General features: G+C 37.7%; 1 protein-coding gene across 2 annotated transcripts in view; it reads right to left on the reverse strand.

Moving 5' to 3' along the window:
• Positions 1 to 4,445: 4,445 nt before the first annotated feature.
• The window catches only part of RNF125 (ring finger protein 125), a 43,111-nt gene continuing 21,194 nt past the window's right edge, over positions 4,446 to 26,362 (reverse strand). Inside the window, exons 3-7 of one of the 2 annotated variants that reach the window (XR_006264940.1) lie at positions 25,612 to 25,706; positions 22,892 to 22,982; positions 11,825 to 11,932; positions 6,486 to 9,089; positions 4,446 to 6,170 (exon numbers count right to left, since the gene is read on the reverse strand). Coding sequence is in view for 1 of the 2 variants with exons in the window: in XM_043444147.1 (XP_043300082.1) it covers positions 9,003 to 9,089; positions 11,825 to 11,932; positions 22,892 to 22,982; positions 25,612 to 25,706 (381 nt within the window). In the remaining variant the exon portion in view is untranslated. Of the gene's footprint in view, positions 9,090 to 11,824; positions 11,933 to 22,891; positions 22,983 to 25,611; positions 25,707 to 26,362 lie in introns of both variants that reach the window. The other variant, XM_043444147.1, reaches the window with a different exon arrangement.

Raw genomic sequence — 26,362 nt, forward strand, 5'->3', positions numbered from 1 at the left:
GTATAGACAGCAGAAATATCTACCAAGCACTTACCATGTGCCACTGTTTTGGATGTTGTTTTAAGATGCCTGTTAAGATGTTGGTAAGTTAGTGGTGTGTACCTGCACTCAAATAATTTATATTCTGGAGAAGGGACACACTCCAAAAAAAAAAAAAAGAGAAAAGAAACATATACACCAATTTCAAATTCTAATAGCAGTTAAGAAGAAACTATTGAAGGAGGAAACAGAACAGGCTCTATCTTGAAAGCAGGACTCCGTCTTAGGCCAGACTGTGGACTTTGAGCTATATGCCCAGTATCCATGAAAACAACATGCCAACTGGAAAACCAGGCCCCTGGAAGGAAGAGCCCCAGGTCTCTCCATTGCCTAAAAGAATACCCTAATTATCTGTGTAACCGAATAGAATCATACATTCTATTATTCTTATTGGGGTATGACCACAGGCCTATTGATAATTGTCCACTGTTAACTACCTAGGCTTAAGGCATATGAATCACGAGTTAACTTTAATTGTATCTTTCTTTTTCCTTTGTTCAGACTAGTTTCAGGGAAACTTATACACTTAGGATATATAAGGTTTTCACAAAAACTGGTTGGGGTCCTTGGCTAAGAGGAGACTCTGCCTTGGGCCTGCTGGTGTAATAAACTGCACTCCACTATCTGCATTGTGAGTTTGTTTCCCGGAACACGTGGCTACAACATTATAATAAGATATAAACAAAAGAGGGAAATGACTTTGGCTAGAATTACGAGGAAAATCCTTTATGAGAAGATGACAGTTGAGCTGGGAGTTTAATGACTAGAAGGCAGCCATGTCAAATCCCGGAAAGGGCTTTTCAAACAGAAGGAATAGGAAGTGCTGAGGTGCAGGAACCACTAATCCTGGTTTGCTTAGCCAACTTGAAGACCACTGTAGCTGAAATGTAGGGATTAAGGAAGTGAGTAGAGATGAAATTGGAGAAATAGACAGGGGCCAGATCATGAGGGATTTTGGAAGGGAATGGAAAGCCATTTAGATTTTATTCAAGTAACAGTGAGAAGCCCTTGGGGCATTTTAAGCTGTGGGTAGAGAGAGGGGCGTGATTAGATTTATGTTTTTGAAGATCTCTCTGTCTGTTCTTTGGATAATGGTCCAACAATGTAAGTGGAGAGAGACTAACTAGATATTTACTACAGGGATCCAGGAAAGATATGATAGTTTAGACTAAAATTGTAATAATCATATAGATGGTGAGAAATTGATAGATTTGAATACATTTTGATGACTTGCTGATGAATCCATCAGAATTTCAGACTTTCTAATTCTGTACATATAGGGAAAAGTGCTATTATACCAAGTAACCCAGGTGGTTCTGATGAATGTATACGAGAAGTATACTAGGAAAATACAGTGGTAAAAGACTGAGAATATACTTGGTGTTTTTAAATGACCAAGAAAAATGATTTAAAAAAAAATTATTGTCAGATGTTTGAGAAATGGACAGGCTTTTCATTTGGTAAACTGATTCCAAATTTTGAGGAAAGTTAATGAAAAAAACTGCCATGGCAAAAATGAATATCATATGTTTCTAAAAGGCCAGTTTCATTTTGACTTTCCATCCCTCTTTTTCACAGATATTTTTAAAATCTTTGCTCTGTGACCTCAGCTTCTCTATCAACTTTTCTTGGCTAGTACCTCCATGGTTGGCATTAATATTATATCCTAAAATCCAGTTCTTCTCTACTTGAAATCGCCCTTTTCCATTGTCTTGAAATTGTTGTTTTTCAGTTGCTAAGTCCTGTCTGACTCTTTGCAACCCCGTGGACTGCAGTGCACCAGCCTCTTATGTCCTTCGCTGTCTGCCAGAGTTTGCTCAGATTCATGTCTACTGAGTTGGTGATGCTGTCTAACCATCTCATCTTCTGCTGCCCCCTTCTCCTTTTGCCTCCAATCTTGTCCAGCATCAGGGTCTTTTCCAATGAGTTGACTCATCAGGTGACCAAAGTATTAGAGCTTCAGCGTCAGTCTTTCCGATGAATTTTCAGGGTTGATTTCCTTTAGGATTGACTGGTTTGATCTCCTTGCTGTCCAAGGGGGTGGCCATGACTTGCTGGAGCAAATGAGATGAGTGGAAATGACTGTGTAATACACTCTCCCGTCCCTTGTGGTGAGGGGTGGCTGGAGAGGCACATGGTAACATACAAGTACTGTGAGATCAAAGCACGCTGGAATTCTGAGGCTGGAGAACTGCCAAGATTCAGTTCTTGCCAAGGTCCGTAGACTTTGGGTGAACATTGAGATTGGGGGTTTTTGGTAATCAAAACATGGAAGCATGACTTTATCTATCTTGACCAATCTCTATTTCAACTTCATTGTGCCTTTCTTTTTGACTGCACCATGCAGGATCTTAGTTCCCTAACCAGGGATCAAATCTCTGTCCTCTGCAGTGGAAACAAAAGTCAACCACTGAACCGCCGGGAAGTCCCCATTTTACCTTTTAAATGGCTGCTTTCTGACAATAATTAGCCCTAATCAAGACCCATGCATGGCCTTCTCTGAAGCCTGCAGGATTAAGGTATCAGACGTTCTAAACATAAGGTAAAAACTTAAGTATTTTCTTAGGTTTAGGATCTCAGGCAGAGGTGTGTCCCTCTGTCACAGTGAAAAGGAAAAAAGAGGAATGAGTTTTACTTTCTTTTCTTTCCCGAGAACAAAAAAGATAAAGAGAACAGTGAGCAGACTTGGTCACTCCTAGTTTTTACTTTAACTGTTCCTAATCTGTGGTCTGTAACTAAATTTGCTTTTCTCAAAATTAACCTACTATGTAAATTACATCCTGCACCTATCACTCCCTCACTCAGCATGAGCTACATTCTGTGCCTATTATTAACTCTATGCTAATTACATCCTGTACCTGGTGCTTACCTTTACCACAGACCACCCTTTGTAGTTTTCTTTCTTTCTGCATTTCAGAAAAAAGGACATGGTACAATAAACCAGGACAAATGGACCCAATGACTGGGCTACCGGACTGCCCGGCCCAATTACCAGGCTACCTGACGCTAGCTATGACTGTTTTGAAACAAAGCAAGAAGAATGCAAGACCTTTATTACTCTGAGCCCTCAGACTGTGAGACCCAGGTTATATAAAGTCTCTAGGTTCCCCTAGCAGGGGATTGGAGATGGGGGAGTGGGGGAGGGCACAGTTCTTGAGGCACTAGCCTGCGCTATTCCCCTCAAGCTGGCTGAGGATTGAAGCCATTCTATTTCCTCTAAACTGTCTCCATATTTTGTATTCAGCTTCAGTGTACAGAGAAAGCCAATATTTTTGTGGTAACAGCTCTCTTTTATTTTACCTTATTAACTTCAATAACTATAACCTAAGTGATACAGGTTAAGTCTTCCCAAACCTGGGTTCCCGATATCTTTTAGGACGTCACTCAGAAAACAGTCAACCAGACCTGTGTTTTGGCCTGTGCCTCTTGTGAAGAATCCAAAAAACTTTCCTATGTTTTAGCATATTCTGAACTGGAGCCACGGCCAAAGCTTAATATGTATTTAGCAGGGAGAAGGATACACAACATTCATCTTCATCTGGCTTTTTAAATTTCAGTGGGGCCCCTTGGAAGCAGAACCAATAATAATTCCCATGGTGCTTAGCATTATCTTGACTTAAACCAGGGTTCCTCAACCTCATTACTACTGACATTTGGGGCAGGGAAATTCTTGTTGTGAGGGATCGTCCCATGTATCGTGGAATGTTGAGTAGCATCCATGGCCTTGACCCACATCCTGGGCAATAGCACATCCCCGTTATGACAACACCAAATGCCTTTAGACGTTGTCAAATGTTCCGAGAGGCACAATTGCCTCTGACCAGGAACTACCAGCCTAAATGAAGGTGTATTTCTGTGATAGATACTGCTGAATGATGACAATTTAAAAATATCAGATTTAAAACCATGAAGAGTATTAAATGTAAAACATTACAAGATCCATATTTAAGAACAGACACAGTAGAGGGCTTTCCTGGTTGCTCAGTGGTAAAGAATCTGCTTGCCCATACAGGAGACATAGGTTCAATCCCTGATCAGGGAAGATCCCACAACCAGTGGAGCAACAAAACTCGTGCGCATCTATTAAGCTTGGGCCCTAGAGCCTATGCTTTAAAAGAGGCCACAACAGTGAGAAGAAGCCTGTGCACTGCAACCAGACCCATGGACTGTAGCCTGCCAGGCTCTTCTGTCCATGAGATTTTCCAGGTAAGAATACTGGGGTGGGTTGCCATTTCCTTCTCCAGAGAATCTTGCCAACCCAGGTCTCTTGCACTGCAGGGAGATTCTTTACCAACTGAGCTATCAGAGAAGCCCATAGAGTAGCTTGGCTCCCCTTAACTAGAGAAAAGTCCTTGAAGCAATGAAAACCTAGAATAGCCAAAAAAAGAAAACATACACTGTAGATATTTTAATGAAAGCAATGGGCCTGCCATTCTTTATTTCTCACAATAATACATATTTACAGAAGAAAAAGAATTGTACATTTTAAATTCTGATCATTATACAGATTTTTTGCAGTTGAATAAAAGGATGAATCTCTTAGTGACCTTTAAAAGTCACTTCAGTGCTAATCGAAGGTACTAATTATATGTTAAACACGTTTAATAACTGTTGCTAAGCTCACTTGAAAACACAACACATTTAGCACCCAGTAAAAGTAATAAAGCAATATCATTTGAGCTAAGACCTTTTAAGAGATCTGACTTAGAAGTATCTTCATCATAGACTTGCAACCCAATTTCTCAACATACATTTTAGAAACTTGGGAGAAAAAGCATGTTAAAGGAAAATCTCCATAGCTTTTTGTAAAATTTGAAGACTTTAGCCTTTTAAGAATCCTATATGAATCAGTTTTTCCCTCAAAAGGCCTTGAAATATTGGCATCTTGAGGTGCTATTAAAAAAAAAAAAGAACAAGATTTTTGTTATTAATCAAAAGCTTCAAATACTGGTTTTCATTTTTTAAAACAATGAATTATAAATTCTTTTTTTATAAAAGGTTAAAGGCACAGTGAAACAATGAATAAGAGTTGCATTTCACTATTTTAAAACTTAAAACAATGCAAAAGACAAAATAATTCCGGCGGCCAGCACCTCATTTGTCCTGTAGGGGGCAAACCTCGGAAGACAGTGAAGGAAAGGGAAGCCCGGAGAGCTGCACTCCATGGGGTGGCAGAGTCAGACATGATCCAGCAGCTGAACAAGGGGGTAAACTTATCATAAGAGGAACCGAGAGACAGGATGCAGAATTGATGTACTGAGGTTTAACAATGGCAGGTGACTTAAAGCTTTACTCACAATACAGTTTCTAAGTTTGGAAGTTTTTTCATGTTTTACAGATTTAAGGATACCTTTGTATTGCTCAGAATTCACCAAAATTTATTTTCTGGTTAGTAAGTACTAATACTCAGAAATATATTCTTTTATTTTTCGGGGACGAGATTTTTCAATCTAATGATTATCTCTGGGAAGTTCCTCTCCTTTTGTCTTTGTTGCCCAGTAGGTTCTGCTTTATTGGATGACCCATCCAAACTGCAGGAGAGAGGTCATGAAACTTCAAATCTGCCGTCAGTTGTTAGCAGCTGTGAAAAGCAAACTTGAAGCCAGTATCTAAAACAGGAGGAAGTGACTTCGCTGGCGGTGGCTAAGACTCTGTGCTCTCAATGCAGAGGACCCAGGTTTGATCCTTGGTCAGGGAACTAGATCCCACATTCTGCAACTAAGAGTTCAAATGCTGCAACTAGAGAGTCTGTGTGCTGCAGCTAAGATCCAGTGCAGCCAAATAAGTTAAAAGAAAAAGAGTAAAAGGGAGGAAATAAGGCCTCTAGATTTCATCCAGGTTTATGCTTTTCTCATCACCTTGTTGTGGATGGCAGAACAGTAAACAAGGTTTTGAAGAAGTAATGGAAAATTTACTACAGAAAATTTAGAGGAATGTGACTATGACTACATTTATGCATAAGGAATAAAGAAGTTTATAAACAATTACAATTAAGAAACTAACTATAATCAAATAATGTTTTATCCTCAGGAGTTGAAATCAGTAGTCTTTATAACTTCTTTGCTTGCTTTCAAGATGGAAATATTCCACATCCAGACTTGTTGTTAAAGAGCCAAATATGAAAAATGGAACTCCTTTGGGAGAAAAAGAACGTTAAAGGAAAATCTCCATAGCTTTTTGTAAAATTTGAAGACTTTAGCCTTTTAAGAATCCTATATGAATCAGTTTTTCCCTCAAAAGGCCTTGAAACATTGGCATCTTGAGGTGCTATTAAAAAAAAAAAAAAGAACAAGATTTTTGTTATTAATCAAAAGCTTCAAATACTGGTTTTCATTTTTTAAAACAATGAATTAAAAATTCTTTTTTTATAAAAGGTTAAAGGCACAGTGAAACAATGAATAAGAGTTGCATTTCACTATTTTAAAACTCAAAACAATGCAAAAGACAAAATAAAGGAGTGGTGGCAAGCACTAAACATTTAGTTACTTGAAGAACTAAAGACTAGATGGAGGATAGAAGGGAGAGAGTATTGTAAATTACACCAGTATATTCTGAATTTTTTTTTTTGGCTGTGCCATGGGCTTATGGGATTTTTAGTTTCCCAAACAGGAATTGAACAAGGGTCCCTGGCAGTGGAAGCACAGAATCCTAAGCACTGGACCACCAGGGAATTGCCTGAAAATGTTGATATTGTTCAACTTTATTTTTTAGTGCAACTTTAAAAAATAGGAGATTGGGGAGAACAAACGAAAAACATTTTTAATTGTTCCAGCTATCATAATGGTGGTGGTTTATTAATACTATTATTCTGAGACTGTTGCATTTGTAAGGCAGTTGAAGAAAACCAATAATTGTGGGATATTCCTACATCCTTGAAAATCTGGACTCTCGTACAGAAAAATAAAAGACACAACTCTAATAGAAAGGATTAGGCAAAAGCCTTGCAATACTTAATTTGATTTGGAAATATCAAAATAACTCATGAAGTGTTCTATCTTAGAGAATAAAAAGGTATTTCTTAGCTCTCTCCTAGAAACAATAACCATTCTAGCCACAACAAATCTGACAGTCCCAAATATGGTTTTGAAGCACTATTTCTCACTGAAAGGAACCAGGCTTCTTAAGAGAAATGGCTGATTCCAGATCTGGTGCAGAAAACATACACGTTGAGCCTGAAATATCTTGTCACAGGAGACTACAAGGAAACCATTAAAGACTGCTAGAATAGTGTCAAAAGGACTCAGAGTCAACTTGATAAGGCTCCCAATGACCAAAAACAGGACAATTTGAGCTTTAATAGGGCTATACTCAAAATGGATTGAAGTCCATCAAGTATGTTTGAATCCATGAGTTCACTACACTTAAAAAAGTGATGTACAGAGGATGATAGAAAACAAGTTTATTAGCCTGAAAACTGATAAATTAAGGGGAAGATTCAAGTATTTATTTTTCTTTTCCTCTATGAACTTGACCACTGGTTAACCAAACAGTAGATAGGGGGAGCAACATCTCTTTATATATAAAAATGTTCCAACTAATAAGTGAAAAAGAAATGACAGAAACTCTAAACCACAACAAATCAGTGGATCTAGGCATATTCATTTCAGCTGACATCACAAAAAGAGTGAACCAGACATTCTCTGCCCTCTGTTGAAAGAATACACCATGATCTATACAGTCTGGTCAAAAGGTTGAAACTGAGTCTGCTCAAACCTCTGGATCCATGTATCATATCCAGATGACAGAAGAACATGCTGAATTGAGCCATGAGTGTACTATTAACAAAATACAGACAGTTGTGTATGTATAAGACCAGGTTCTTCAACAGATAAATTTTAAGGGAAAGAAAGAAGGGGGAACCCACAGATTAAAAAGAGACATTAAGAGAGATAGTTAACAAAGCAATTTTAAGTGAGTAAGATTAAAAGCTAGTATAGAGATACAGACTTGGGGGATAAACTAAGAAATACAAGGAAGTGAGGATTGTTAAAATCAATGTAGTGGTTACTTCTGTGGGGCTGGGGAAGAGAGTTGTTAACTTTGATAGGACACACAGAGGACATCCAAGGTGACTGGCAGAGTTCTAAAAGACTGTTTCCTTACAATAATGTAATAAGCTATACATCTTCTGTTTGGTTTTCAGTATTTGTTTATTTTATAATTTTTCTAAAAGATAAAACTAAAAAAAAAAAAAAAATCAAAGCCCTTAGGATTTTCCACTAAAATTTATGGATGGGAATACTTCTACTGTAAATCTCGGCTGATGGTTCTTAAGAAGTTGCCTATATTATAGAAATATTTCTAAATAATAAGCTACAAATATTTGAAAAATATAATATTAAATTCTTATGTGTGTATAGTTATAAAAAGTCAAAGCACTAAGTATACATTCCTAACATGAAATTACAGTATTGTTACAGTATTATGTCATAGATTTGGTTAAATGATCATTGTTGACTTCCAAAATTTTCCTTTCCTACTCCCATACAAGGTTATTGGTGTTATTCTATTAGTTGTTAGAACATGAGCACTGGAACAGATCTCACATTTCCTTGAGTGTCCACACTGTTTCACTCTCCATAGAACAAAGATTAGTTATCTTGTCCAATCATAAGAGTAGTTATCATTATGTAGCATTACACACAACGTCATCCGATTTGCAAATAAAGATTCTTCATCCACATACTTAGCCTCATATTCTCTTTCATGTATTAATGGCAGATGGAGACTTTTTTGCTCTTAAGTGTCTAAGAAACTCAAGAACATAAAACAGACCTAAGTCATCAAAGTGAAAGCAGTTTTAAAATGCAATACAACAATAAACACGGACAAACATTAGAAAGTGTTGTACACTTTTCTGCCCATCAGACATTGACAGCTTCCCTACGATTTTTCAAGCAGCATCTTAAAAAAAAAAAAAATGGTGCAATTGTACGGCCTCCTTCTCTTTTCTTTTAATACAGTTATGCGGTGTTCGAGTGATTCACATATTCCAGAAGTGACCGGTCTAAGACCCTTTGGATAAGAGCTTCCTCAATTATATTGAAATCCTACAATAAAGAAAAAGAATTAGAAACATACAGTCAGACATGACAGTTTTCAGCAACTGGAGGATGAATGTTAAGACAATGCCTCATTTTGCGAAGTAAAGCCCTGAATTCAATCCCCAAGTTTACACACACACACACACAAAATTCATAGAACCTAGGACTTTTGCTTTGGGGCTTGTGCATTTTCTATTTCATTTTCACTGTCTATCAGTTAACTAGCTATCATTATTAATAAAATAGTCTTGATCTGGAATTTAAAGTTTTTTATCTGATCTAACTATAATAGTTTTTAGTCAGTATTACAAATTCGGGTCAGATATGCTCCATATAAACATGTAATATGGAGTGAAGTTAAGACACTCCCATAGGATTCACCATTCCCAGCAGTACTACTGAATATCTAGTTCTGAAAAAAGAATGTTGGGAACAAAATGCTCTTTCTCCTTGCCCCCTTGTGGTCAAAACTGAATTCAAAACTTTAGGTCAGCACATTCTGTAAATAAAAACTAAGAGCCCCATCTTCTGCAACCCATCTCCTCTTCACCAATAAACTAAGAAAATAAAATCTTTATTGGAAGTTCACTCTAAAACATAAAAGCAAATAAATAAAATCCACAAGAAAGTCACAAAACAGAGCAGAGCACAATATTTGGACTTAATGCCAGGTTGCTGCTCAGTAGGTAAGTCATGTCTGACTCTTTGCAGCCCCATGGACGACAGCACGCCCGGCTTCCCTGTCCTTCACTATCTCCTGGAGTAAGCTCAAACTCATGTCCATTGAGTTGGTGATGCCATCCAACCATTTCATCCTCTGTCGCCCTTTCTCCTCCTGCCTTCCATCTTTCCCAGCATCAGGGTCTTTTTCAATGCCAGGTTGTTCTGAGGCAATTTATTAAGCTCTGAGCATCAGATACTTCATAGCTAAGTAAGGATAATCATACAGTATGCACTTCACAGAAGTTGCTACAAGGAATGAAATGAGACAACTTGCATAAAATGCCTAGCATAGTACTTGGTAGTTGAGGAAACAAAAAAATCAAAACAAAGAACACTGTTTTGACCTCACTTCCACATCCAAGAATGTGATTTTGAGGGGATGGAGAGTATTCTCACCAAAGTGACCTCTTCCTAGCCAGCCCCAGGTCATACTGTGAATGATCTTGAAAAGAATGGACTCAACAATGAAGAGTCAGAACAGGTATGGAATCATTCTGGCTTTTAGAACATCTCATGGAGCTACAATAAAGAGGAACCCCTACGTGTTATGAAAAATGAGGACACGTGGCTCTCTTGAGGGCTTGTGTGCCTTAGTGGCCAGACAAAAACACTATTTGAGAGACCGAGGAGAGATTATGAAGCCTCTGTGGTGTGGTCTGTTCAGTTCTTCAAGTGGTCCTAATATTTCCATTTACTCTCTCCCCATCTCCAGTTTGCCTAACATCCATGTGCAAACTGAGTAAATCGCTTGACATGCATCATCCCATTTAATCCCCACAAGAGCATTTGGAAACAGTATGTACTTTGCTTAGTCCTTACTTTAACAAATGAACAAACAGAGGCTCCAAAGTTAAATACTTTGCCCAAGGTCACAAGTTGTGACAGGACTGTTACTGAAACCCAGCTTCCTTGTGTTGAATCTGGATAATCAACCTGGGCACATCAGAATGCATGGGGACATTTTTCAAATGATAATCTTCAACAATTATTAAATTCCATTTGAAATTGCATAAAAAGAAAATAGTCAAAATCATGTGAAAATTATATGCAAATTCAAATTTAACTCTTAACATTTCATGTATTTCGATAGACATAATAATAAAATGTACCATTTCAGAACATGGCTATGAATGTCCCCATGATAAGCAATCCCCTTTGCTGAAAGGGACTCATGGGACAATGCATCACTCTCACATGGACCAAAGCAGAACAAAAGCTATGCTAACCTTTAGCTTGTTTTACCATTTCTGATAATGGGAAATTGAGTCATAAGTATCAGAACTATTGATACTATAACAGATTTTTCTTTCATCTTAAAAAAAAATCTGACTATAATGAGAATGGCTATGAGTTGGCCATTATTGATGGGTCAGTATACACAGGTTCATTATATAATTCTGTCTACTTCTATATATGTCTAAAATTTGTTCATAATAATTTAAGTTGAAAAACATTAAATAAACATGAGTTTTATATTTTATAAAATTTAAATTAAAAATAGAGCCCATGTGTCTCACTACATTGATAATGTTGTATCTGTTATTGGCCATTCAGTGTATTATAAAATGAGTGCAAATTCTCTGAGGCATTTCATTACTGATATGATCTTCTCTCAGTTAATATGTTTTTAACTTCATAAAAATTATAACTATTTAGTGGGAGGCATTTAAGTAGAAATTAAAATAACTGGAAAGTGAAATCTGGGTCTTTATACATGGCTAATTACTTACAACACAAAGAAAATGATTTTGTCTAAAGCAGGTAACTACTCTCTCTTTTTTTTTTTAGGTAACTACTCTTAAAGGAGTTATATAAAATATATGTTTGTAATATATATATTTATAAAACACAATTTATAAAACACTGTGTTTCTATGTTTCCTCCTTAATACTAATACTTAACACTGCAGCTATATATGCATTTTTCCCCTATAATCTTATAGTAAGACTTCTTATGTTAAGAAAGGTAAGCTTAATACAGCATAAAAACATAATATAGAAGGAAGAAAATACACTTACTAAGAAATCATCATAAAACAAAGTGTGACTGACTTGCAGATGTCTTATTAAGCTGCCATTGAAGCTGCTTCGATTCTCATTAGGTACTAAACGGCAAAGCGGACAGAACTGGAAATAAACGAGATCAAGAGTTCAAGAATTTTAAATAATCATTAGTGTCAGAGATTAAAAAATTAAATAACCATTCAACAAAGTTAATTTTAATTTTATGGATCTATTGGCCATACCTTGGTATTATGTTTTAGAATTATATAAATATTAAAGCAATGTCAGCAAATAAAATTGCACTTATTTCTTCATACACATTTCTTGTATATAAAGAGTATAACTATTTGTTTCATACTTACCACTTTGTTATTTAAATAATATTACAGTCAGGAGGTGTGCCATAATTTAATTAGTCACCTACCTCTTGCAATACTAAAGTTTTCTTAGGTATGTGGATATTTTGCTATTACAAATTACATTATCTACATTGCTATTGTTATTACAAATTATATTATCTATAATTATATATCAAATTACATTTTTGAGGGGATTATTTTCTTAGGATAAATGAATATAAATGGAGATTAGAAGGTCAAAGTCATGAACATTCATGGTTCATAATATACACTATATATAATACATGCTTATGGTTTTATATTACCACCAGCACTATAGATTATAATACACCAGCATCAGATATTAGTATTTACACATATTTTCCTAATTTATAGCCATGAATGACCATCTAAAAAATCTTCTCATTTTGAAATATTTATAAGCTCAAAAGAAACTGCAAAATAATGCAGAGAGGTACCATGTCACCATCACCCAGCTTCCCCAGAACGTTACTTCTTACATAACTATGGCATATTATCAAAACCACAAAATTGGCAATTAACTAGACAACATTTGACTTAGATTTCACCAGTTTTTGCATGAACATTTTCTGGGGTATATATATCCTATGAAATTTTATCACACATATAGTCACATAACTACCAATACAATCAAGAAACAGAACTGTTCTCTCACTACAAAAAACTCCCTTGTACTATCCCTTAACTTCTTCTCTCCTGAACCCTGGCAACCATGAATTTGTTCTCTAGATTGGCTGTTTTTTTTCCTCTTTGCCTCACTGCCTGGCATGCAGGATCTTAGCTCTCTACCAGGATCCAGAGCGAGCCCCTTGCAGTAAGCTGAGTCTTAACCACTGGACCCCCTAGGGAAGTCCCACAAATGGCTACTATTCTTATCACCTAAGCAGATACTTGCAATACAGAATAGCAAGTGCTGTAATCAAGATCTGAACAGACAACTGTTGAAGACTGATAAGGGAATCATTACTTTCTTTCTGAGAAGTCAGGAAAGGATTCAGCCAAGTTGCATGCAGCTGGTGTGAGTCTTGAAGAACGAGTCAGCCATAGCAGAGGAGAAGCACCACAGGCAGGGAAAGCAAAGTGGAAAAAGGTAGGAAACCCTAAAAGGACCCGGCCTGCTTAGGCAATGGGAAAATGCTCAGTGAAGCTGGAGACAGGGCATGTTGGGGGCAGCCGGGGGAGGAGACTTTGGAACGGTAAGTTGGAACCAGTACTAATCGATATACACTCCTCTGAGCAGCTCATGTGATTTCTGTTGGCTGCGTATCAAGAGTCAGAGGAACAGAGATGACTAAGCCTTGGTCCCATGATTAAGGAGCTTTGAGTCCAGTGGACAGGAAATCTACAGAAAACCTGGAATTTCAAGCAAAGTGGTTTTTGTTTTCAGTCTGATGTTAAAAGAGAACTAGTGGAAGTGTCAGACTTCAGGTGTATAGACAATTAGTTGTGTGACTGAAGAGACTTTCACCAAAAAGACACTACAAAACAATGGGTGACAGTCTATATGACTTCGAAAATTTCTTCTGTTTCTTGAATTGGGGAATTTGACATAAGGAAGGAGAGGGTAAGAACAGGAAAGGGAAAGAAATGGTAAAGTGAGAGATTGATCATGACCTAAGTACCTAAATGTTCACCTACACTCTCCCTAAGGTTGTTGTTGTTTAGTCGCTCAATTGTGTCTGACTCTTTGCGACCCCATGGACTGCAGCACTCCAGGCATCCCTGTCCTTCACTATCACCCGGAGCTTGCTCAAACTCATGTCCATTGGGTCGGTGATACCATCCAACCATCTCATCTTCTGTCATCCCCTTCTCCTCCTGCCTTCAGTCTTTCCCAGCATCAGGGTCTTTTCTAATGACTCAGCTCATCGCATCAGGTAATCCAAGTATTGGAGCTCCACCTTCAGCATCAGTCCTTTCAATGAATATTCGGAACTGATTTTCTTTAGGATTGACTGGTTTGATCTCCTTGCAGTCCAAGGGACTCTCAAGAGTCTTCTCCAACACCACAGTTCAAAAGCATCAATCATTTGGTGCTCAGCCTTCTTTATGGACCAACTCTTACATCCACACAAGAAGGCTGGAAAAACCATAGCTTTGACTGTACAGATCTTTGTTGGCAAATTAATCTCTCTGTTTTTTAAAATGCTGTCTAAAATAAATAAATAAAATAACAAAATAAAATGCTGTCTAGATTTGTCATAGCTTGTCTTCCAAAGAGCAAATGTTTCTTAATTTCATGGCTGCAGTCAACAACTGCAGTGATTTTGGAGCCCAAGAAAATAAAGTCTATCACTGTTCCATTGTTTCCCCGTCTATTTGCCATGAAGTGATAGGACCAGATGCCATGATCTTCATTTTCTGAATGTTGAGTTTTAAGCCAACTTTTTCACTCTCTTCTTTCATTTTCACCAAGAGGCTCTTTAGTTCCTCTTTACTTTCTGCCATAAGGGTGGTGTCATCTGCATATCTGAGGTTATTGATATTTCTTCCGGCAATCTTGATTCCAGCTTGTGCTTCCTCCAGCCCAGCATTTCTCATGATGTACTCTGCATATAAGTTAAATAAGCAGGGTGACAATATACAGCCTTGACGTACTCCCTTCCCAATTTGGAACCAGTCTGTTGCTCCATGTCCAGTTCTAACTGTTGCTCCTTGACCTGCATACAGATTTCTCTGGAGGCAGGTCAGGTGGTCTGGTATTCCCATCTCTTGAAGAATTTTCCACAGTTTGTTGTGATCCACACAGTCAAAGGCATAGCCAGTGAAGCAGAAATAGATGTTTTCCTGGAATTCTCTTGCTTTTTCTATGATCCAACAGATGTTGGCAGTTTGACCTCTGGTTCCTCTGTCTTTTCTAAATCCAGCCTGAATATCTGGAAGTTCTTGGTAAATGTACTGTTGAAGCCTGACTTGGAGAATTTTGAGCATTACTTTGCTAGCATGAGAAATGAGTACCATTGTGTGGTAGATTGAGCATTCTTTGACACTGCCTTTCTTTGGGATTGGAATGAAAACTGACCTTTTCCAGTCCTGTGGCCGCTGCTGAGTTTTCCAAATTTGCTGGCATAATGAGTGCAGCACTTCCACAGCATCATCTTTTGGGATTTGAAATAGTTCTGCTGAATACAATCACCTCCACTAGCTTTGTTCGTAGTGATGCTTCTGAAGGCCCACTTGACTTCGCATTCCAGGATGTCTGGATCTAGGTGAGTGATCACACCATCATGGTTATCTGGGTCATGAAGATCTTCCTTGTATAGTTCTTCTGTGTAGTCTTGCCACCTCTTCTTAATATTTTCTGCTTCTGGTAGGTCCATACCATTTCTGTCCTTTACTGTGCCCATCTTTGCATGAAACATTCCCTTGGTATCTCTAATTTTCTTGAAGAGATCTCTAGTCTTTCCAATCTATTGTTTTCCTCTATTTCTTTGCACTGATCACTGAGGAAGGCTTTCTTATCTCTCCTGGCTATTCTTTGGAACTCTGCATTCATATGGGTATATCTTTCCTTTTCTCCCTTGCTTTTCACTTCTTTTCTCTTGTAAGGCTTCCTTACAAGAGAAGAGCTACTTGTAAGCCTACTTGTAAGGCCTCCTCAGACAACCATTGCCAATTTCCTAATGTCAGCTTATCCTTTATTATCTCTCTTTATTCAGATATGCTCCCAGACCATACTACTATATTAATAACCAACAGTTTTACAGCATACATCAAAAGATACTGGCCTCAAAAAAAAGAGATTCATAGAGAACAACTTACTGGTTACTAGTGGGGAGAAGGAAGCGGAGAGGGGCAACATAGAGGTAGGGGATTAAGAGATACAAACTATTATGTATAAAATAAGCTACAAGGATATATTGTATAACACAGGGAATATAGCTAATATTTTATAATAACTATAAATGGGTATAACCTTTACAAGTTGTGAATCACTATATTGTATACCTATACTTGTAACTTATATAATATTTTATACCAACTATACTTCAGTTAAAAAAAAAAACAGATGTTGGCCTCATCTCAGTATGGACTTGATCTGATGGTGAACACAGTGGGTAAATAACAGCCACCATATTAGAAGCTACCACCAACTTCAATCCTTTGGAATGTTTGTTACAATGGATACCCAGCTCTGTCTGTGGTTTAGATTAATCCCCACAGCAGCTCAGTCAATTGAAGAACACTTTCTTTTTCTTTTTTGAAGAACACTTTCTATATAATGGTAAATACCATTTGGGGAAGAAATTAAAGATAAATGAATCCAACACCAAAAGAAAAGAGTCATGCATTGAAAATAATTATGGGCAAATCTTCAACCAAAATTAAGGTACCAGATTGAACACCTAATTTAATAGGAGTTTGGAAGCAAATCTAATGAAGGTTTTCTTCTTTCCAAAACATTTATGCACGTACGTTCCCACTGCTCCATCAAGCTGCAGATATTCTGAATACCCACGGAAATAAACTGCTGTGGGGATTAGGGCTCAGCTTTTGTCAATACAGTTTTTAATTTCAAACCAAATGAAGTCCTGTCCCTTCTCACAAGGAATGAATCTCAGGATCAAGGCAGAAAATAAAACTACCTTTGAACCTGGGTGGATGGGACTATGATTTTCACAATATCCTATTTTTCATATCACTGTATCTTACTATAGCTAGGTTCTCCACCAAGAGCTGGGCATGCAATGTTGAACAAAGAAATTATTAATAAGTTCTATGGCTTCATGAACCTATTAATTTGGAGGGAGAGACAGACACAAAATATACACACAACATACAACTGTGATAAATGAGAAAAAAAGCAAGAGCTGAAAATAATTTCGGTGTCAGGGAACTGAGATTTAAGGTGAATTCTAAAGGATAAATAAGAACCAACCACTGAAAGAAAACACTGGAAAAAGAGGATAGCCAGAAAGTGGGGCTCTTGCTGAAATATCTTCCCTTAATATGATAAAATACTAAATTTCAAAAAAAAAAAAAAAGGAAAAAAAAATACTAAATTTCTCTCGAGTGGTCTCATAATTCAATCCAAAGCATGCTGTATCATTTGCCTCTTTTAAGTATAATAATCCATAGATATACTTAAAAAAATGCAGCAGAATATAGTTAATTACTGTATCATGAAAAGCACTTGTTGAAACTCCTTGATGTTCTTAACCTATTACCCTAGTTTGCTTGAGCAGCTCAGCAACAAAGGATTAGTTGCTTCTGGCTTGATTTTTGAATTATCTAATTCTATCTGGAAGGCAGAATCCTTTGCCCAAATCTCTAACTATCTTGAGACTACTTATATCTGCTAAGTCAGAGGACGTCACTGACCTATTCTGCAGGCAAACCTAGCAATTCAGTCCTTTAAAGCAGTGATTCCTACTACATCACATGCCAACCCAGAGGAAGTCTTGGACTCAACCCTCCTTGTCCAAGGACTTCATTGGGGTGTCTTCACATATATGTCCCCATTAGTGCTACTTAAGTGCTGCCGTAGGATCTGCCTCCAGCCTTTTCATAACCATAGGGTTTAACCTGACTTCTAGTGGCAAAGTGAAAGTCACTCGGTTGTTTCCGACTCTTTGCGACCCCATGTACCATAGCCCACCAGGCTCCTCCAAGCAAGAATACTGGAGTCGGTTGCCATTCCCTTCTCCAAGGGATTTTGCTGATCCAGGGATGGAACCTTCATCTCTCAACTGCAAGCAGATTCTTTTTTTTTTTTTTTTTGGAAGCAGATTCTTTACTGTCTGAGCCACCAAGGAGTGGGGCTTGTCTTAAGCTCGTACACTCAGGTAGGTTGTCTTATTTCTGTCCTTATGGCAGTTTTCTTCAGTGACTTCTATGACCCCTAAATAATAGAAGACCCAGCTCCCACGGGCAACCTTTAATCTGATGGCCAAACTGAGCAGCACATGGACGGGATTTCTGCTGGAGTAGGTACATAGTACCAGTGGATAGACAAGTAAGGTGCCTGCCCTAGATGAAGGCTATAGTGCTGCCCATGGTCCAGAATGCCTAGTGTTCCTCCAGCCAGCACAGCACCTGGGCACTACTAGTCATGGCTCAGGCTGCATTGATGATATCTCCTTCATAGGGTTGCTGGGAGAAGTCAAAGAGGCACCCAGTCAGTTATGTTCAGTTGCTCAGTCATGTCTGACTCTTTGTGACCCCAAGGACTGCAAAATGCCAGGCTTCCCTGTCCATCACCAACTCCTGGAGCTTATTCATGTCCATTGAGTCGGTGATGCCATGCAACCATCTCATCTGCGGTCGTCCCCTTCTCCTCCTGCTTTCAATCTTTCCCAGCATCAGGGTCTTATCCAATGAGACATCATTGGAACCTGATGGTTCTTCGCATCAGGTAACCAAAGTACTGGAGCTTCAGCTTCAGCATCAGTCCTTCCAATGAACACCCAGGACTGATCTCCTTCAGGATGGACTGGTTGGATCTCCTTGCAGTCCAAGGGACTCTCAAGAGTCTTCTCCAACACCACAGTTCAAAAGCATCAATTCTTCTGTGCTCAGCTTTCTTTATAGTCGAACTCTTACATCCATACATGACTACTGGAAAAACCATAGCCTTGACTAGATGGACCTTTGTTGGCAAAGTAATGTCTCTGCTTTTTAATAAGCTGTCTAGGTTGGTCATAGCTTTTCTTCCAAGGAGCAAGTGTCTTTTAATTTCATGACTGCAGTCAACATCTGCCGTGATTCTGGAGTCCCCTAAAATAAAGTCTATCACTGTTTCCATTGTTTCCCCATCTATTTGCCATGAAGTGATGGGTCTGGATGCCATGATCTTCATTTTCTGAATGTTGAGTTTTAAGCCAACTTTTTCACTCTCTTCTTTCACTTTCATCAAGAAGCTCTTTAGTTCCTCTTCACTTTCTGCCATAAGGGTGGTGTCATCTGCATATCTGTGGTTATTGATATTTCTCCCGGAAATCTTAATTCCAGCTTGTGCTTCTTCCAGCCCAACATTTCTCATGATGTACTCTGCATATAAGTTAAATAAGCAGGGTGACAAAATACAGCCTTGACGTACTCCTTTCCCAATTTGGAACCAATCTGTGGTTCCATGTCCAGTTCTAACTGTTGCTTCCTGACCTGCATATAGATTTCTCAGGAGGCAGGTAAGGTTGTCTGGTATTCCCATCTCTTGAAGAATTTTCCAAAGTTTGTTGTGATCCACACAGTCAAAGGCTTTGGTGTAGCAAATAAAGGAGAAGTAGATGTTTTTCTGGAACTCTCTTGCTTTTGTGATGATCCAGTAGGTGTTGGCAATTTGATTTTTGGTTCCTCTGCCTTTTCTAAATCCAGCTTGAACTGGAAGTTCAGGTTCATGTACTGTGGAAGCCTGGCTTGGAGAATTTTGAGCATTACTTTGCTAGTGTGTGAGATGAGTGCAATTGTATGGTAGTTTGAGCATTCTTTGACATTGCCTTTCTTTGGGATTGGAATGAAAACTGACCTTTTCCAGTGCTGTGGCCACTGCTGAGTTGTCCAAATTTGCTGGCATAATGAGTGCAGCACTTTCACAGTATCATCTTTTAGGATTTGAAATAGCTCAACTGGAATTCCATCACCTCCACTAGCTTTGTTCATAGTGATGCTTCCTAAGGCCCACTTGACTTCACATTCCAGGATGTCTGGATCTAGGTGAGTGATCATACCATTGAGCCAGTGGTTATCTGGCTCATGAAGATCTTTTCTGTATAGTTCTTCTGTGTATTTTTGTCACCTCTTCTTAACATTTTCTGCTTCTGGTAGGTTCATATATTTTCTGTCCTTTATTGTGCTCATCTTTGCATGAAATATTCCCTTGGTATCTCTAATATTCTTGAAGAGTCTTTCCCATTCTATTGTTTTCTTCTATTTCTTTGCACTGATCACTGAGGAAGGCTTTCTTATCTCTCCTTGCTATTCTTTGGAACTCTGCATTCATATGGGTATATCTTTCCTTTTCTCCCTTGCATTTCACTTCTCTTCTTTTCTCAGCTATTTGTAAGGCCTCCTCAGACAACCATTTTGCCTTTTTGCATTTCTTTTTCTTGGGGATGGTCTTGATCACTGCCTCCTGTACAATGTCACGAACTTCCATCCATAGTTCTTCAGGCACTCTATCAGATCTAATCCTGTGAACCTATTGTCACTTCCACTGTATAATCATAGGGATTTGACTTAGGTCATACCTGAATGGTGTAATGGTTTTCCCTACTTTCTTCAATTTCAGTCTGAATTTTACAATAAAGAGTTCATGATCTGAGCCACAGTCAGCTCCTGGTCTTGTTTTTTTTAACTGTACAGAGCTTCTCCATCTTTGGTTGCAAAGAATACAATCAGTCTGATTCTGGTATTGACCATCTGGTGATGTCCATGTGTAGAGTCTTCTCTTGTGTTGTTGGAGAGTGTGTTTGCTATGACCAGTGCGTTCTCTTAGCAAAACTCTGTTAGCCTTTGCCCTGCTTCATTTTGTGGTCCAAGGCCAAATTTGCCTGTTACTCCAGGTATCTCTTGACTTCCTACTTTTGCATTCCAGTCCCCTATAATGAAAAGGACATCTTTTTGGGGTGTTAGTTCTAGAAGGTCTTGTAGGTCTCCATAGAATCATTCAATTTCAGTTTCTTCAGCATTACTAGTTGGGGCATAGACTTAAACTATTGATATTGAATGGTTTGCCTTGGAAACAAGAGATCATTCTGTTGTTTTTGAGCTTGCAACCAAGTACAGAATTTTGGACTCTTTTGTTGACTATGAGGGCTACTCCATTTCTTCTAAGGGATTCTTGCCCACAGTAGTAGATATAATGGTCATCTGAGTTATATTTCACTGAGTTCAAGAGGCACCCAGAATTCAGTATATCGGGAATTCCCCTGCAGTCCAGTGGTTATGACTCAACACTTTCACTGCAGGGGCCTGGGTGTGTTCCCTGGTTGGAGAACTAAGATCCCGCAAGCTGTGCACATGACCAAAACAAACCAAAAGACAAACCAAGAAAACTGAGTATGTGCTAGTCATTATGATGCCATCTTAATGTTTTCTTTCTTCTCTTTAAATATTTACTTATTTATTTGGCTGTGCCAGGTCTTAGTTGAGGCATGTGGGACCTAGTTCCCTGACTAGGGACTGAACGCAGGCCCCCTACATTAGGAGCTCGGATTCTTAGCCACTGGACCACAAGGGAAGTCCCCAACGCTTTCTTCAAGCTTCCTCTAGGAAGGTTCCCCAGGGACCAATCATAAAACACCTCCTTAGCTCAGTTCCTCCAAGGGCAACTTAAACAGGAAAAGCCCATGACAATCTCCCCTGCTCCCCCAATACATATCAAGCTCCTAGCTAGCCATCCCAAGAATCACATCTCTGGACCATTAGGGTGAATAAAAAAAGACCTTTGACTGTGCTGTGGGGCTTTTCTCTTGAACCTGCTAGTAGAGCACAGGTGTTTGTGCCCCAGAGCTAGACACTGGGCTTCAAACTGTAGCTCTGCTTACTTACCAGCTGTAAGACTTATCTTGTAAGACTTGACCTCTCTGAGTCTGAGTTTACTGTTGGTAAAATGGAAATAATAATCATCTCTGTCTCATAGTATTGTTGTAAGTGCTATCTACCAATCATCAAATAAACTTGCATTTCAACCTCATCCACCTTCCAAAAGGATTTTATGGGGGAAAAAAAAAAAACCTTAAAATCTCAAATTAACAAAACCCAAACTTACATATATGAAACACACACACACATATATACATATTTTAGTTCTGTTTAGAACTAAAATAAAATCCAGAATAATCTTCAAGGTGTCATTTTACTTCTGTTAATTTAAAAATAAATGTAACCCAATTTTGACCAGGTTAAGGTGAAAGCAGTTTACTCATCAACTGCTGATACAAATATAAACTGACTCAAACTTTTTAGAATACGCTTTGAGTGTTAATTAAAACTTGCACCCTTGGGCCCAAAAATATCAATCTATGGAATTTCCTCCTAAGAAAAAAATGATATAGAAAGAAAAGTTTAAACGTACGAGAACGTGAATTCAAATCCTAAAAACTGGCAGCAATCCAAATGTTAAAAACTAGTAAAATGGCCATGTAAATGATGATGATCCATCATCACCCTGCCTTACCTCTCAACTATACAAAAATGAAAATTATAAGAGCCACACTGCAAAGCAGAACTAAAGTGCCAGGTTGAAATGAAAAAAGGCAGCATTCACAGTAGATTAAGGAAATGATAAGCAATATGCATGTTTAATGTGTGAGCCTATTGATGAATATTCAGACTCTGAAATAAAACAATGAATTGATTAGTAAAGGTGAATGACTTTCTACTTTTCATGTCTAGTGTATTATTGCCATGATAACCATATTTGCATTATTAAGAAATGTTTCTCACTTAGGATGTGAGCACAGTTAGCACACTAACATTAAATCTTAATTATGCATTTTAGATCTGCTTAGTTGATTATGCCCATGATTATCTGTATGAGACAATGTTGTCTAATTTCATAAATGAAAGAGTAATTGCACACTGATAATTCTTGTCGGTTTCAACTCGACACTTTCACATGGTGTTCATAGTCATAGAATCACTGTAACCTTGACATAAATTATCCTTTATGATATACCCATAAATAGAAGCCCATAAATGGATTTTCTAATGTGTATCAAATTTAGATAATGCAGAAATATATAGTAACATAATTTCTCACCACAGGTCTCCTTTCTGATCTGTGATGAGTAATGCAATGATCCAGCAAACTGTCTTCATCCAATTCCTTCTGACAAAAAGGACATACACACCTGGAAATTGCATAGAACACAAATATTACTGAAATTATTGATTAATTAGACAGTAGTCACTTAACTAGAGGTAAAAAACAGAATGTAGGTGGATCTAGTTTCTAGTGCTCATTCTTTTGATTTCATATTCATTTTCCTATCCTGATGATAATCTTGGTGCCTACATTTTTTCTCATGAGCAATGCAAATGTGTAACCTCATAAGGGCAGGACAGAGACACAGTTATAGTGCACTTGAAGCACTTTATTTTCTTTGGAAGAAAAGTACAATCTGAGTACTCCATTAACTGAGAAACAGAGGATCATACCACCCAGCTGTATCTACGTTACTTTTTCTGTCTCTTTTACTTCTTTTTCTAATTCAGGTAACATCTGAATTGGGTGTTACTTGTTCTCCAACCAGAATATCTGACAACACCGGCAAATATAACCACAGGTGTCAACTCACAGTATTAGCATCCAGTGAAGAATGAAAAACAGCCCACAACTACCTTATTACATCTTTATGCACATCTAGGAGTACCTGTCCTTCGCATCTGTGTTGTCCAATGGAGTAGCTATTAGGTATGTGTCTACCAGGCACTTGAAATATGGTCAGTCCAAACTGAGATGTGCTAGAAGTTTAAAATACGCTCTGAAGTTTGCAGGCTTTATATATACATAAAAAATAAAACATCTCAATAATTTATATATTGATTACATGTTCCAAGGAGAATATTTTGGCTATAACCAGTTGAATAAAATACATGAAAAACTAATTTCACTTGTTTTTACTTTTTGAATATTGCTACTAGAGAATTTAAAATTACATGTGTTCTGCATTGTATTTCCATTGCATAGTGCTGCCTTAAATTCTTAGGGGAAATATGCAGGCTTGGAATTTTTCGCTCATTTTCCATTATAGATATAACTTCCTGTTCCCCAAAACAAGTATTCTGGATAGTTTCCTTGCATAAGAACTTAAAAAAATTTGAACTATGTTGTAAGTTCTATAAAGCAAAGATTTCTATGTTAAATGCAAATATTTATCTTGTAAGACTGATTAATCAACAACCCTTCTCATTTTGGTTATTTTAATTCTTTGTTATTTAATTCTAACTAGCAGGATAAATTAGTATTCATATACTTTAAAATTTTCATATCAACTTTCCGATCAAACCACATGCTTGTTCAACTCATTTGTTAGCCTTCCTTCCTACTGGTCCCTGGGGCCAGTCTAACAGAATCCATACTCTTCTTAGAGCTAAAATACTCACAATTTATAGCAGTGTGGAATAAATCTAGTCCTATAATAAAAGGTGCATTTGCAAAGTAACCTCTAGAAAAACATGTAGACTTCTGGATTAGGAAATTTAAGCTATATTTGAGTAGTATTTCTTTTTTTTATATTTTTTTGGCTGCATTGCTCAGCTTATAGGATTTTAGCTCCCCGGCCAGGGATCAAACTTGGGCCCTTGACAGTGAAAGTGTAGAGTCCTAACCACTGGAGTGCTAGGGCATTCCCCTTTTTTATCTTAAAAAAAATTTTTTTTTATTGAAGTAGAGTTGATTTACACTGCTGTGTTAGTTTCAGGCAAATAGCACAGTAATTCAGTTATATATACATGTATACACATTCTTTTTCAGATTCTTTTCTTTGATAGATTATTATAAAATATTAAGTATTTTGTCCTGTGCTATACATATAATTTCTTAAAATAAGCATAACTAACATTTATCTTCAGGAGAGGAAAAGAAATTATACTGAATACCTCTACTAGATAGCTGAATTCAAAGGAAGACTTAATGGTTTCAAAGCCATTATCTCCATTCAGGAGTACACAAAGCATTTCTCTATTTCTTCGGCAGAGGCAAATGCCAAACTTTGTAATTCCTCTGCCATTCAGAACAGTTGTCATTCAGTGGCTAAGTTGTGTCCAGCTCTTTGCTGACCCTCTGAACTGCAGCATGCCAGGATCCCCCATCCTCTACTATCTCCTGGAGTTTTAATGACCTAGATTTGTTTCCTTCTTTTTTTTTTTTTAAGAAAAAATAGTTAATGATCAATATCCTCCATTACACCTACTAGCTGTCTCCATCCTTCCTCCAGCCCCATATAAGATTACCCAGCAAACAGGTTGTAGGATTCAGAATGCCTGCCCCACGCGTGTTCTTTCATGTTAGAATATATACTGAGATGTCACTTTGTCCCTTCTAAAGAGGAAGCAGGAAAATGAGAGGGAACGAGCTGGGAGACTGGGTAGTGGTGATGGAAAACTAACGACAATAATCTCATAACCATCATCTACTTCAGGACTCTTAGTCACAACACAGAGCCTAGCAGAAACTGAACAGTTCTGCTTTCTATTTCTGGATCTTCCTCCATATAAACTTGTCTGAGGAAGCTTCCCCAATCTCTCCAGTGTCCAGCTGGTTCTCCCCAAAGTTTTTAAAGCAGAGAGAGCAAAATTCTTTTGTAATTACTGCTATTAATCATTGAAAACAAATGATTACTAACAAGAGGTATTATGATTAGGAGCCAAAACAACCATATACATATTTTCATAATAAAAATATTAAGCTTTCCAGCCCATTAAATTCTTTATAAGCATGTCAAATTTAGCATTAAACCAAAGTGTATAGAAACAAACCTTGTCGTTGTCTCTCCAAGCTCTTGCAATGGTCCATATTTATCTATGTACTTCTGGCATGTTCTTATGTGTGCCCTCATTTCACTGAGGCAAACCTATATGAAAGCAGATCAAAATAAGCTCACTGTTGAAAAGAGGCTCACTTCAGTCAATGAAGTCTTTTGTGACCCAACTTCACTGCTTTCTTTATTTCAGATAAGGTCATAGTGTGGGGTCGGTTGATTAAAAGGAAGCAGTCAAGGTAATAGTTCAATCAATTTAAGGCATTATCAAGAATAACACTAATTTAAAATTTCTTTATCGTTAGAAGATCCAGAAGCTGAGTTCTTGAATTTGGTTCTTTTAGAAAGCATATGTTCTTCAAAGTGAAAAGATGTATATTAAGTCAAATTTACTTTTTTTGAATACTATTGCCTAAATTAGTGATGGAAAGAAGGAAGAAAGAAAAAGAGGAGAGGAAAAAGAGCAAAAGGAAGGAAGGGCGGGGGGAGTTACAAGAGAGAGAAAGAAAAACAGAGAGAGATAAAAAGAATAAATAGATGGATTTTAGAGATGTCCGGGGTAAGTAAAAGAAATCCTGTGCTTCAGGGAAAGATATAAATACCATGGCTTTATAATACATCCAGTAGCATTACATGAATTCACAATACACAGTATACTTAATGGCCCCATTAAGAGCAAATATAAAGGACAGCTCTTGCAGTCCATTTTTATGAAGGCAGAATAAAGAGCCCTTGTCCTTCCAGATATA

Source organism: Cervus canadensis, chromosome 23 (assembly GCF_019320065.1).
Source record: "Cervus canadensis isolate Bull #8, Minnesota chromosome 23, ASM1932006v1, whole genome shotgun sequence".
Taxonomy (NCBI): domain Eukaryota; kingdom Metazoa; phylum Chordata; class Mammalia; order Artiodactyla; family Cervidae; genus Cervus; species Cervus canadensis.